Source organism: Epinephelus fuscoguttatus, linkage group LG20, assembly GCF_011397635.1.
Source record: "Epinephelus fuscoguttatus linkage group LG20, E.fuscoguttatus.final_Chr_v1".
In the NCBI taxonomy this organism is placed as follows: Eukaryota; Metazoa; Chordata; class Actinopteri; order Perciformes; family Serranidae; genus Epinephelus; species Epinephelus fuscoguttatus.
The window spans coordinates 20,349,291-20,364,035 of NC_064771.1; the positions used below are offsets into that span (position 1 = coordinate 20,349,291).

The following is a 14,745-nucleotide window of genomic DNA, read 5'->3' on the forward strand; positions in this document are numbered from 1 at the left end:
GATAAGTTCATCCGAGTCACCAGCCTCAGAAATGGCAAGTTAACAGCAGCTCAGATCAGAGACCAGATGAATGCCACACAGAGTTCTAGCAGCAGACCCATCTCTAGAACAACTGTTAAGAGGAGACTGCGCGAATCAGGCCTTCATGGTCAAATAGCTGCTAGGAAACCACTGCTAAGGAGAGGCAACAAGCAGAAGAGATTTGTTTGGGCCAAGAAACACAAGGAATGGACATTAGACCAGTGGAAATCTGTGCTTTGGTCTGATGAGTCCAAATTTGACATCTTTGGTTCCAACCGCCGTGTCTTTGTGAGACGCAGAAAAGGTGAACGGATGGATTCCACATGCCTGGTTCCCACTGTGAAGCATGGAGGAGGAGGTGTGATGGTGTGGGGGTGTTTTGCTGGTGACACTGTTGGGGATTTATTCAAAATTGAAGGCACACTGAACCAGCATGGCTACCACAGCATCCTGCAGCGACATGCCATCCCATCCGGTTTGCGTTTAGTTGGAGGATCATTTATTTTTCAACAGGACAATGACCCCAAACACACCTCCAGGCTGTGTAAGGGCTATTTGACCAAGAAGGAGAGTGATGGAGTGCTGCGGCAGATGACCTGGCCTCCACAGTCACCGGACCTGAACCCAATCGAGATGGTCTGGGGTGAGCTGGACCGCAGAGTGAAGGCAAAGGGGCCAACAAGTGCTAAACACCTCTGGGAACTCCTTCAAGACTGTTGGAAAACCATTTCAGGTGACTACCTCTTGAAGCTCATGGAGAGAATGCCTAGAGTGTGCAAAGCAGTAATCAGAGCAAAGGGTGGCTATTTTGAAGAAACTAGAATATAAAACATGTTTTCAGTTATTTCACCTTTTTTTGTTAAGTACATAACTCCACATGTGTTCATTCATAGTTTTGATGCCTTCAGTGAGAATCTACAATGTAAATAGTCATGAAAATAAAGAAAACACATTGAATGAGAAGGTTTGTCCAAACTTTTGGCCTGTACTGTACATTTCGCTTGTCTGTAATCTTAACATACTGTATGTTAGGACTGGGTGTAACTACTTGATACCTTTCAGTTATCGACCGAAATAACCCACTGCCAAGTAGTATCGAAACTTCTCCGGTCAAACAATGCCTGCATTTGATCCATTTTGTGCCCGGGGCCTGATCCTCGACCGTCCCCTCTCTCCACCAGGGCAGCAAACTTTCTGTTGCTGCTGTCTCTGAAGTTTTTCTCCTCCTGGCAAACAGTCAGTCAGCGTCTTCCAGCGAACACCCAATGCTGAGTCGTTAAACAGCCCCAACAAACTCACAAACTCAGACCTGTAGCAGGAAAGTCACAGCTCGTTTAAGGCTGAAGTGAACAGATACGTTTTTAGCTTTCTTTTAAAAAATATCTAGCGAGCTAGCTTCCCTGATATCTATAGGTAGTTTGCTCCTCAGCTTTGTGGTGTAATTGACAAAGGCTGAATCCCTGATGTTCTTTCAGCTGTTTCTGGGAACCTCCAATAAACCAGCAGCAGGTGATCACAGTGTTCTTGAAGGCAAATAGTTAACGAGGTATCTCACGGTTTTGGAAACACTGCAATATATACTGTCCCTGATGTCATTACACTGATTCCAGCCATATTACCCAGCCCTAATAATCATATTTCCAATACAATTATCATTTTGTAAAAAAAAAAAAAAAAAAAATTGCTCAACAGGTCTTATTAACTCCAAACAGTAATCAGTCACAGCTGCTTAAACAGCACTGTAATAGTAAATGAAAAGTGGTGTTTGTTTTTACAGCATTGTGTTTGTTTCATTTGCAGTGCAGTGAATGCAGTTTTGTAAATTCATTATTTACCAGTAGTGACACGCAGTAGAAAACATATTGAGGGCAGTGAGTGCAGACCATATCCACTATGTTTCATCTCTGACCTTCAACCTCGACATCGATGAAACATATTTCCTCTCACACGAGTCTGGAGCTCACTGTGTGCACTTTTATCTGGCCTCGTGTCAGCCCTCTGGCAGCTACTTTGATATCACACTGACCACGTCAGTTACACAGTATGACGGCTACTGTGGAATCTCGACACCGGTGACCTGCCTCATACCAACCTCCCCGCACTCATGTGTGCTTAATATGTTTTTGAACTACAGGAAGTCACAAGAGCTGAAGGAAGAGCTTACAGAGATTTTGCTCAAAGTGTGTGTGTGTGTGTGTGTGTGTGTGTGTGTGTGTGTGTGTGTGTGTGTGCGTGCACATGTACTGTACGTGTGTGTATCTTTTCTTGGATGTTGCAAAAGCCGGAAATACTGTATAGGAAGGCAATAAACACACAGAAATACATTAGATCAAAGCGTTCATGAACAAGATCACAGAGGACTCACTGCATACCTCCCAAGTGTGTGTGTGTGTGTGTGTGTGTGTGTGTGTGTGTGTGTGTGTGCGTGCGTGCGTGTGCGTGCGTGTTAGTCTGCACCCAGCCTGCCATCTGTGATGCATTGTGTAATTCTTATAATTTTAGCTGCAGACTCCCGGGAACTTGATTTTATACACCCACCCACACTCACATAAATACACAGTACCAGACACACACACATAAATTCTCTCATGGCAGACACATTCATTCACTCACTCACTCATACACTCACTCAGCAATGCTCACTTGCTCAGTCTTTCTTTCACACATGCACACACACACACACATACGCACAGAGCTAATTCTCTCTGCCTTGCATTGCAATACTGTAGCAGCTAATCAGGCAGCCAGCCGTGGAAGCAGACAATGGGCCAGATGCTGTTGGCTTATAGCAACATCCACAAACTCATGTCTGACTCTGTACGTACGCAGGAGCAGGAAATCAGACTTTGTGACCCGGTGGGACTCAGATCTAATCACTTTATTCGTCGCAGTTGTAAATGAAAGGTGCGGGATTTTTTTCAAAGACTATGCTAACAAATGCTAAACCAGCCTCTCAGGACGCAGACAAAGTTTTCACGCCTGAGTTTTGTTTCTGAGAAGCAGACAACAGCTGTTGCAGTGTTTGCTTCCATAGCTACACTAATCCATTTGGAAGCCATTTGGAAGGATGTTGCATAACCTTTTGACCTTTTCTTTCATCTGCCTTCAAAAGATGGGATCAAAATGGGATTTTCTCTGCATGTGGGAATGTAGCCATCTGCCATTGGCATGATTCTGATTGGATTTATACAGATGCTGAAAATAACTTGAACCATTTGTTGCACAGGTCTGATGTTTTGACGCATGTCTGAAAAAAAAAAAACCCAACACAAAAACAACAAAACAAGCCAAATTCATGTTGCCCTCTAGTCAAGAGTAAAATACTCAAACGTACACGCCATGGAGCAACAAGGGATTAAATCTTGCTTTTCCAAAATCGTTACTGGCGTGGGTGATGAGCAGTGTGACTGTCAAGACGCTGATAGGTGCTGAGTTAGGGCACCCACATGAAAGATATAGGATGGGGAGAGTGAGATCTGGCATTATCGGCTCAATGAAGATACCATTTTCATTCTGTAGACAGAAGCAGGACAAAGGTGAGAACAGAAAGAAGAAGTTTGCACATCCAGCCTGTTTTAGGCTCAGTGCAAGATATATGAGGACATTAATTACTAATGGGAGAAAATATTAAAGAGATGGTTCAACATTTTGGGTAATATGCTCATTTGCTTTCTTGCAGAGAGTTTGATAAGAGAATCCATACCACACTCATGTTTCTGTGCACTAAATACGAAACTGCAGCCAGTTAGCTTAGCTTAGCATATGACTGGAAAAGGGGGAAATGGCTAAACCTGGCTCTGTCTCTGGTGTTAACACAGCAATCACACTCAGGTGCGCACCAAAACAACCAGACCGAGACGTTCTTGAAGAGGTGGTCCGAACCAACTGCAGTCACATGACACATTGTTTGGGTTAAACATGAGCATGTTACAGTCCTGGAGGATTATTAATGTGCGCCTCCTCCTGTACTGCCTTAATATGCACATTCAGCACATCCAATGCATCAAAGCATTGTTTTCTAGTTGGAGCCGTGCCTCGTTTTCAAACTGTATGGTTTGACTAAAATGAACAATGACAGCAATATAGTCCACGATGAGCAGCGCTAAAATCAACCTGCGTAGTTGTCCCTCCATTGTGACATTAGAAAGTGTCACATTTATCTTGCAAGTGTACTCTTCTTCAACGTTTTGTTTACTTCCTGGATTTTTCCCACATGAAAATTCTGACCAATCAAGAGCAGCTTTCTCGCACAAGACACTTTATCTGGTCCACTTGTAAATGCTGCCGTGAGAACATGAACCAACTCTAGGCAATTATGCAACTTTGTAACAAAATTAGTCCCTGATTCAGACCAAAGCAAGACAACTCTAGGTCTGAAAGCACCCTTAAACGCACTAATTGAAAGTTATCTTATTTCTTTCATGCAAAGTAAAAGCGCCACGCCATGGTTTTACTGGCAGTTATGTTGGACTATTTTTTGACTGTTCCTAACCAAGAAATACGATAAGTGTCCTGATTCCCGCATCATATTTAACAGACAACAGAAATCAAGAGCAGTTTTTGACTCTTAAGGCTCAGTTATGCTTTCTGCACCAGTGGTTGCACAAAATGAGCTGATGCGGAATTGTAGGGAGGAATTGTTTGGATCTGTTATACTCCATGCAGGTTTTTCCCATAGATGTATAATAATACATAGATACTTGATGCCAAGAAGGCACCTATTCAGTTGGATGGAATTACTCACCTGGTGCATACACGAAAAGATCATTTCTATTTGTGGGTTTACTGAATATGCACAGTAGTATTTCTCTGCTCAGTATAAATCAATTCATAGGTTACTCCTTCTTAGTTGTACAGGATGGGTCTACTGGCTAATAATTTATGTTGGAACTGTCAGACGGAAACAGGAACATTTCTACATGCAGTCTGGGAATGTAAACTGGTTAATCCATTTTGGGAAAAAGTTGTGGATCACATAGGGAAGTGGTTGGGTACGACAATACCATAATCACTAAGGTTATGCCTTGTAGGGAACCAAACAGAACTACAGAGTATATCAAAATATAACCTTGTTGTGATACATGTCGGGTCGTCAGACCTGCTGGAGTGATCCTCAGATTCTGGGAGAGTACATCACCTCCAGACTTTGAAAAGTGGAAGGAATCTATGTAAGAATGTGTCATACGAACACATGTTAGTTAGGGTCAGCAATAAAGTTGAAAGCTTTAAAAGGTCATGGGCGGGCTTTTTTGTTTGTGATATGTCTGTTGAACTGTAACGATGTGGTGTTTAGTTGTACCGCTGTGGTTGCTAAATTACTATTAAGGGTATGAGAATGTGTAGCGACCAGGTGCCTGTGGATACGTTGAGTTCCAGTAACAATACTGTCGGTTTGTTCATATTTTAATGAATTGATAAATAAAGAATTTGAATTATAGAAAAATATAGTCATGCTGCTACAGATTTTAAGGACTATTACAGCATACAGTAACAGCACTTTAATCATGTGCAGGCTCTTCACTGTGTGGATATGATCACACGTCCTCGGGCTGATCATTAAACAGTCACTCAGCATATGGAGACCCTCCTGAAACGGGCCAGTGACCCAGTTTTGTTCCATACACACAGACAACTGCAAAAACACACCATCATGTCTGGGCTGTGATGCCAGTGATTCTGGCAACTTTAAACTGCATGGAGTGATTCTCAGTTTGTGAGTGTCCCCTAGTGGAGACACGAGGAGGCGTGAGGAAGGATGGGGGAATGATGAAGGGAAGAACAGAGGAGGGGGAAGAAAAGACTAAAGACTACTCCAAGCAAAGACTTGCTGTAGCCTTTAAGTAATTTGATTGTGTGTGCACTCCAGTTTGAGTCTGTGGGTTAATGACTGTGAAATCTCATAAGCAGGTTTTAGTGGAAGGTTAAGACTCATTACATTAGCTTGCAGAGGCCATACTGTAAGGATTATAACTAACATTTATGACTGGCCTGGTCGCTCTGTTTTGACCTCTTCATGGTTTCCTCTTTCTTCCCTGCGCCCCTTTATTCCCCAAGCACACCTCCACCTCCCCTCCTTCCTACCCACACACATCACTCATCCACGTGCTCCTTCCATTTGTTTATTGCTTGGCTACTTAGTGTAATAGGAGAGCAACTTCTCCCACCAGTTGACTGTAAGCGGAGTGATTACACGCGGCAACTTTCAGTACAACTCTGTTACGGAACAAGGCCAAAGGACTTCCAGCAGATTTGTTACTTTAATCACACTGGGACATATTGTTTCCAGGATAGCATTTGAAAAGATGTGTTTTTTGACCCACCAGCTCTCGGAGTTGCTTGCCGCAGGGCACCGAGCCCAAGTGGTGATGCACAGCACAGTTTTTTGGCCGGTGGAGCCAGGCAGCGCTCCCAGCAACAGGCAAAGAGAGAGACAAAAGGGAGGAAAAATTGATTCCAGTGTTTTCTGCTAACAAAATGTCTCCTGGCGACAAAATGCTCCTTTTGTGATTAAGTCAGCTTTTCTTAGGCAAGTCATTAGACACTGCTTATCATCGGAGTGAAACCATAGTGTTGCCCTGTGCTATTGCTTTAAGTGACTGTGGATAAGCGTCGGCCAAGTCCAACAGTTCTGTTGGTAAAGCAGATTTCCCTCCTGTCTCTACTTCTGATTGGCTGAAACTGTTCTACAACACCACAGATTCCATTTATTTGATTTTTATTATTTCACATAGCAAAAATGTGTGACAGTAAAATTTAGAGTTTTTAATTTCTGCGCTGCACAGCTTCTTGTTGGTTATTGCTCATCTGTAATGCTCCCGGTCTCTGTCCAGATATGACCTTCCTCAGTACGGCAGTCGCAGGAAACTGATCTCACCGTCTGGCCTCTACGATGAATACGGAGAGGTCGTCGTTGATGACGACGGCAGCTACTACTACAGCCCGCAGGAGTCTGATGCAGAGGTAAATGCAAAAAAATATTGATCATAGTCACATTCATTGGTGTTGCACAATGACTAAACAGAAATTAGTTAAAGTACTGAGTTAGTATATAGCTCAGTTCAAGTGATAAAAACTGTGTGCGATCTTCGTGCGATAACTAACACGATCTTTAGGAGTCTTTAAAGGGACAGTTCACCTTAAAACAAAAGTACATATTTTTCCTCTTACCTGAAGTGCCATTCATCAGTCTAGTTAATCAATCTTGTCTTTATGTGAGTTGCCGAGTGTTGGACAGTGTTAATTCTGACAGCTGTTTTAGATTTAGTCTCAGTCTTGAGACGAAAATGCTCATTAGTTAAAGTCACATTTTAGTCGTTTTTGCATTGAACACACTCCACAAATCCATTCAGCAGCTCCACCATCCACAGTCAGACACACACAGCTGATTATTTACTGCTGAATTGCAGGTCACAGGTCGCACCAATGGCTGATGCTGCTCCAGTGTGAGTGTTTGCTGGCGTTTACCAGCCTGTTGCTCATGCGGCATTTGAAGATAATTACAAGCGTGGCCATTCTCGGCTTTCAGTGTCTGAAAGTGCACCACTGACATTTTCGTCACATCTTGTCTTGTCAACGAAAATGGAGCACAGATTTTGCTTTTTTTTTCTTTTTTTTTTTGTTTCCTTAATTTTTTTAAATTTTATTATCAAGATGTACATCGTCACATTTTCATCATGGAAAAAAAGGGTGCTGATGAAAAATTTTCGGCATAGTTTTCGTCAACGAAATTAACACTGGTGTTGGAGATATCGGCCATAGAGATGTCTGCCTTCTCTCCAGTATAATGGAACTAGATGGCACTCAGCTTGTGGTGCTCAAAGTGCCAAAAAATACATTTGAAAAACTCAACAGCAATGTCTCTTTCCAGAAATCATGACCCAGTTACTCAAGATAATCCACAGACCATTTTTCTTACTTCCAAATGTCAACATTAATGGTGTCAGGATGCCATTAATGTTGACATTTCACACTATTATGAGCACAAGCCTCTCGCCCATTAAAAAATAAATGCTTCTATCTCTGATTGAGTCAGTGATACAGTTGGTGGGTGTAGTTCGGCAGAAAGAAAATAGTTCCTACATGAAACTGCTCACAACAAGGTCTGTGGATTATCTTGAGTAACCAGGTCATGATTTCTGGAAAGAGACATTGCTGTTGAGTTTTTCAAATGTATTTTTTGGCACTTTGAGCACCACAAGCTGAGTGCCATCTAGTTCCACTATATTCAAAAGAAGGCAGACATCTCTACGGCCGATAAATCAATTTACATTGATAAATAGCACTGCAGGTAAGTGATTTGGAGGTGAATTGTCCCTTAAAACATGACACTAATACAACAGTTAGACTGCTTTGAAGAGAAAAGCATCTCAATCCAATCTCAAAGGTCGGGATCTGGGCCGATCGAGGCATCTTTTAATTGATCAGGATCTGGTACATTGAGCTATACAGAGGATCCGATCCTTTGTTTAATATCAGCTGTCACACAGGTATTTTTACGCAGGAAGCATTAATGCATAATGCATTTTTACCAAAATTATGAGCACTCCTTTCATTTCAGCTCAGTGTGAAAGTCTTGTGCGTTTATGGTTCATGGTGTTTCACTGTGTGTGGAGGAGAACCGACAATGGTCACACTCAAACAAAAATTCTGGGGGCAAAAAGCCAATAACAGTAATCCATTAATGTAGCCTAATTAACACAAAAGACATACAGATGACTAAAAAAATAAACACTCAGTGGAACACAGTTAATTCAGGTTGGCTCGGTTCAGTATCAGGTACAAAAAAAACTTGGTCAGGACATCCCTAGATGAGAAGATACTTTGTGCAGTTAAAATGTCAACTGTTGTTCTTTTCCTAAATGTTCTTATTTGGTTCTGGATTAATGTCATCGTGACAACAGGTGAGGAGACAGATTCAAGGAGGTAGATTAGCCCCACACCCTGCCTACCTCCAGCCTCGTCCTCCACCTCCTCATGGGCCATCCAGAAAGACCCCAGCAGCTCCAAGAACTGAGGGCGACACACACCAACAGGTAGAGGGTGGTGCAGCCGTGAACACAAAGCCCAAGAGCTCCAGTGCGGCCGCCAGGTTGAAGGCTGTGATGAGAGTGAGCACTCTGCTGTCCTCTGGTAGTAAAACATCTGGGCAGCCGCCCGCCATCCACCCACCCTGGAACAAAGCCAGAGTCAGGCCAGTAGAAGAGGGGGAAGGAGGTCGAGGGAGGGGATTTGAGAGAGTGGAAGCAGAGAGACAAGAAAACACGGGGGGAGGGAGAGATGAAGCAACAGAGAGAGGAAGGGAAAGAGGAGGCAGAGGAAAGATGGAAACAAGAGGAAGAAGCAGAGGTGGTGTTACAAACAATGGGATGAGAAATGCTGCCGATGGAGGGGAAGGCATCAGGCCAGGGCACAGGGGAGAGCTCCCTGGCCACTTTGCCAGCTTGGACGGCGGCATGGTCATCGACGGCAGTTATTTCCAGACGTCCTTTGAAGCCAGCAAACCCCCACCAATGAAACAAAAGCTGAGCGAGGCCCTCAGTCTTATCTCCCTCTCCAGAAGGCTCCAGGGACCCGCCAGGGTGGGAGACGAACAGTGGATGGATGAAAAAAGCTGGGAGAGGGGAGAGGAGAACAGTAGGAAGATGTATGGCTCCATAGGAGATATGAGCGTTTCTGCATCAGTGTCTGAGAGAGCCACAGGGGAGGAGAGGGGGCGGTGGGAGCTAGGAGGGGAGAATAGCTCCTCTGAGATGTGGTGGAAGACAGAGAAACGATTTCATGACAGTGATTCAGAAACAGGAAGTGGCAGCAAGGAGTCTCCATCAGAATTTAGCCCCTCTGATGCAAGTAGCCCCACCTCATCTGTCACAGCCGAGCACGACAAGACCGAATCCGACACAGAAACAGAAAAGGAAGAGGGAACTCCTGACACAGACAGAGAGTCAGAGCGTGGAAGCCAAGATGAGGAGGGAGAGGGGTCAGAGACTGAGGAGGAGTCAGGGCTTGAGAGCGAGGATGAAAGGAAGGAGTCAAGCAGAAAACGCTCAAAGGGTAGCGTTAGTACTGCGAGTAGCAACAGTGTTAGTAGTAAGAGGAGAAGTAGTGCCAAATTAAAGCGAGGAAGCAGAAGCAGCCACTCCACAGATAGAAACAGCAGCAGCGACTCTAAAAGTTCAAGATCTTCAGCTTCTACAGTTCGTAGTGCGAGGCCTCAGACTTCTCGACACTCTCGTTCTTCACATGAAACAATAGAGGAGGAGAGCGAAGGAGATGAATCAGGGGAAGAGGAGGAAGGGGCTGAAAGTGTAGGATCCCGAAAGTCATCGCCTAGCAGGCGAACCATCCAATCAGACATCAGCTCGGGCATGATGGACACCTCAGACAACTTGTCACCCATCATCGAGGACACAGAGGAGGATGAGAGAAGCAGCGGCCACGGAGACGAGGATGAAGAAGAGGGGGATTTGGAAAATGAGTCGGCCAATTGAAATGCAGATGAGGCCTTAGCCCCTCCAGATTCTTTGCCGCTAAGTAAGATCTCAGTGAAAATGCCTGGTTTGGGTGTGCAGTCATTACCTGGGTGGAATTTATTACTGTAATCTCTCTTTTTCCCTTTGTTTGGTGTGATTTACGTTCACAGGAGTTTAAACTGCCTGCACATCATCTGCTGCCCTCTCAGAGTATCTTTTCCTGTGGGTCCTTGCCTTTTTATTTCGCTCGTATCTCGAATCCCCTTTTTTTCCAATCAGCCTATCCCCCTCTCCCTCTTCTTCCTTTATGACAGCCCTCGTTCTCCGATAGAAACGGTCGGCTGGTTTACTTCTGTAGCTTTTCTCCTGAGCTGACTTTTGCCTTTTGTGAAAGCTTCGCTTGCAGCTGCTTATTTCTCTGCCGCTGTAGCTCAAACATTGTTATTCACTGACCTCTCTTTGTTGCATCTAAGATTCGTGCAGGCTTCTTTCATTAGTCATTTCTTTTTCTGTGTCCGTCATTCTCCCTGTATCAGTCAGTCCTTCTGTTACCTGCTGGAGGAGAAGATGTTTTCTTTCTCTGTATTCTTTCTTCCATACTATCAGGGTTAAATGAAAAAAACTGAGGGTCATACTGTGCAGTTATTTTCACAAGAGCCCTTTTCTTTTCAACCAAAGTGTGTGTGTGCAGCAGTGTTTGCTCTGACCTAACATAGAGGAGGTTTTACTGTCATATAGTGTTTTGTATTAAACAGAGTTGCATCTAGTGTGGATATTAATATACAGTATATCTTTAAAAGCATTTCCTCAGTGATTTCTTCTATTGAAGCAGTACATGATTCAAAGGCTGCTTTGAATCAGTGGCTGTGGTAACTTGGACAATATTTCTTCAACCTGAGTGAATTCATATTGATCAGAGATTCCGACTTAAAGGGATAGTGCACCCAAAAATGAAAATTCAGCCATTATCTACTCACCCATATGCCGAGGGAGGCTCAGGTGAAGTTTTAGAGTCCTCACATCCTTTGCAGAGATCCAAGGGGAGAGGGAGTAGCAATACAACTCCACCTAATGGAGGCTTACGGCGCCCCAGATTCAAACGTCCAAAAACACATAATTGAAACCACAAAATATCTCCATACTGCTCGTCCTTAGTGATCCAAGTGTCCTGAAGCCCTGACATAAAAAGTCGTTTTTAACCTCATTGTAGCCTGTAGCTCTAACTGCCTCTCTGTGCACCGCGCTATGGACGAGCAGTATGGAGATATTTTGTGGTTTCAATTATGTGTTTTTGGACTTTTGAATCTGGGGCGCTGTAAGCCTCCATTAGGTGGAGTTGTGTTGCTACCTCCTCTCTAGGACTCTAAAACTTCACCAGAGCCTCCCTCGGCATATGGGTGAGTAGATAATGGCTGAATTTTCATTTTTGGTGCACTATCCCTTTAACTGTTTACATGGACGCTATATAAAGTGATCGATAAGATGTAAGCTGTAAAGTGTCTAATCTACTGGAAATATAGCAGAAGTTTTTTCCCAACCTTACTGCGAAAAGTCAAATCATTCAACACTTAAAGTATATAAGGAGAAGAAGTGGTTCTGCCTGTTAATACAGTTTAGTAGAAAGTAACATTTGCGTGAAACCCAGGTTATTTCTTTACCTACTGTCTTATTTAATATAAAAAACCTGGAGTAAACACTGCTGCACTGACCTGTCTTTGCTGTGTAGTGTGTTTGCAGTGTGAGTGAAAGCTGCTGCTTTCTTGACTTTACAGGACAAACATCTTAAAAGGTAAAAAAGTAAATGAAAATGGTCACAAATTACATTTGAGATAACAGAGGCTCAACACTGTTGTTTTCTCCTGACCTCTGCTGGTCAAAGTTCTCACTCTGTCTGCTGTAGAAATGGACTGAGGTTGTGGTCAGTGCTCTGATGTCACTGTCCGCTGTGGTTTGTCTTTCTTAAAACAATACTCACATGTCAGAATGTTCATTGATTGAGTTATTGGTTGCTGTAGTCTTCTTGTCCATACTCGCTGAGAAGACATCCCTTCCCAGTTTTACACAGATGTAAGAGATGGGTCTTGAAAATGATTTAAGTTCTAGTGAAAATGTTCAAGTAAGCCTTGATCACACAGACACTGAACAGAACACAAGTTTTTTTTAAATATTTGATGAGGCACAGGTTATGTGCCAAACTGCAACAGGCAACCAGGAAAAAACAGTCACATTTTTGCCTCAAATCTTGAGTTGTGTTCCTGTGTGTGAATGGGGCTTTATAAGAATAGATTCTCTCAGCCTCGTGTCATAAGTTTAATGACATCTTATCTTTGTGGCATTTCTGTGTTTTTCCAGCACGGCAGTAGAAAACGTCGGATCAAGTTGGTGGTGGACCGGGAATATGAGACCAGCTCCACCGGTGAAGAAAGTATGCCAGAGACCCAACGCAGCCGCATACCCTCCACCCTCAACAGCCACGCTAACGTTAACGGCAGCATCTATGTGGCCCAGAATGGCTCCATCATCCGCACCCGACGCACAGTAAACACCACAGGCCCCACACACACTCACACCACCACCACGAACAACAACCTCAAACTCACCTCCCCCGTCTTCAGCTCACGGCTGGCCAAGCACTTTAAAAAACTCGACAAAATGGCTGCCACGCTGGAGGAAAGAGTCCCCCTGAACCATCCCAGAGCGGCGGCAGCAGACAGCGGGTGCAAGACACTGCGCACCTTCCAAAGTTCGGGAATGGCTGCCTCTGCGACTTCCTCTTTCTCTAACACTGACAACAATAAAACTCTGAATGTGTTTAACACTCGACAATGCAGCATTTCTTTAGGGTCGACCAGCACCAGCAACACGGGCCCTGACTGCGTAGCGTCTAAATCAAACCTGCTCAGAGCGGTGCAGGGCGGCACAGAGCCGCCTCAGAGCACAGCACAGAGAGAGGAGCTGAATGATGGCGAGAGAGAGTCGAAGGTAGACGGCAGTAATGATGAAGAGGACGACGGACTTGTTATGGGGGAGTCGTTGGAGTGCCCAAGTGACAGAACGCAGTCGGATGAGGAGGAATTATGGATGGGCCCGTGGAACAGCCTTCACATACCCATGACTAAACTCTGACTGATCGTGACTCCACTGTGCTCGCTCCTTATTGCCAAGATCATTAAAGCGTTCAGACATCATTTCTGTTCATTAGTTGTGGAACTAATGGGGATGCTCCAATCCAATTAAAAGACATCTTATTAACAGATTGGTGCTCAGCTAAAAGGTGAATTAGCATTTTCTGGTGTTCAAACTGAATTTCATTAAGATGTAAGATTCCTCACTTATTGACTCAAATAATTTCTTTATTTTTGTTTAAATTCAGAGACAGATGATGAAAATATATAAGAAAAAGCAAGTAACTCGGCATCTGATTGGCTGTTTGCTGATTTACTTAATGAAATGTCTGTTTTGTATCTGCTCAATATTCCAATCAGAGCGTCCCTAAAGCCCAACTGATCTAAGAGCTGCAACCCCCCTGCGGAGAACTGGACCTAGAATGAGAGGACTTGTTATATTTCTACTTTGCTAAGAGATAATGATGGAAACTTGAGGAAAAAGTCTGTGAACTTTTTATGGCCCTTTAAGCGACTGGTGTCACCGCACTCGTTTCATTCAGAATTACAGCTATTGGTGCGACTCATCTTGCCTGACACTTTGCATTGACACATGAAGTCTTGTATTGTTCAAACTTGCCTTTTTATCCTTGTCAAGTTGCTTGGCAAACTTTATCCAAATAAAAAGACTATTTCATCCATTGAAACGTGGAGTTTGGCTAACTGGGTGCTGTGTTGGTGTCTCCTCTATCCAGAACTAACATGACATGACTGTGGTGAGATGTGACTTTGTTAAGCTCTAATGGAGTCAATGCTTTTCTGGTTCAGATCTGCAGATTTAATACTTTGTTCTTGGCTACATTTCGGAGCTTCACTCTCTGTTCTTGAAATTGTTTTAATGGTTATTTTAAAGGAATAGTTTGACATTTTTGATGTACACTCTTTAGACTTTCTTGCAGAGTCAGACGAGAGAGGTATCAATCTTCTCTAACTCTCAGTATATTTTAAGAAGTCACAATATTCTTATCATGAGGCTTTAATTGCTAAAAGGGTTGGTTAAGTTCCTCCTGCTAAGATTTACAGGTCCTACGTGCATATAATACGACATATTAAAGAGACACTTAGGTCTTTTTCAACCTGGACTAATGAAG

The 14,745-nt window shown here is 43.6% G+C and overlaps 1 protein-coding gene across 1 annotated transcript in view; it reads left to right on the plus strand.

Annotated features, from left to right (window-relative positions):
• The window catches only part of LOC125881273 (protocadherin-15-like), a 363,072-nt gene extending 348,892 nt beyond the window's left edge, over positions 1 to 14,180 (plus strand). The window contains exons 37-39 of the mRNA XM_049564361.1: positions 6,852 to 6,981; positions 8,922 to 9,128; positions 12,843 to 14,180. Of these exons, the coding sequence (XP_049420318.1) occupies positions 6,852 to 6,981; positions 8,922 to 9,128; positions 12,843 to 13,616 (1,111 nt within the window). The 3' untranslated portion in view covers positions 13,617 to 14,180. The remainder of the gene's footprint in view (positions 1 to 6,851; positions 6,982 to 8,921; positions 9,129 to 12,842) is intronic.
• The last annotated feature ends 565 nt before the right edge of the window (positions 14,181 to 14,745 follow it).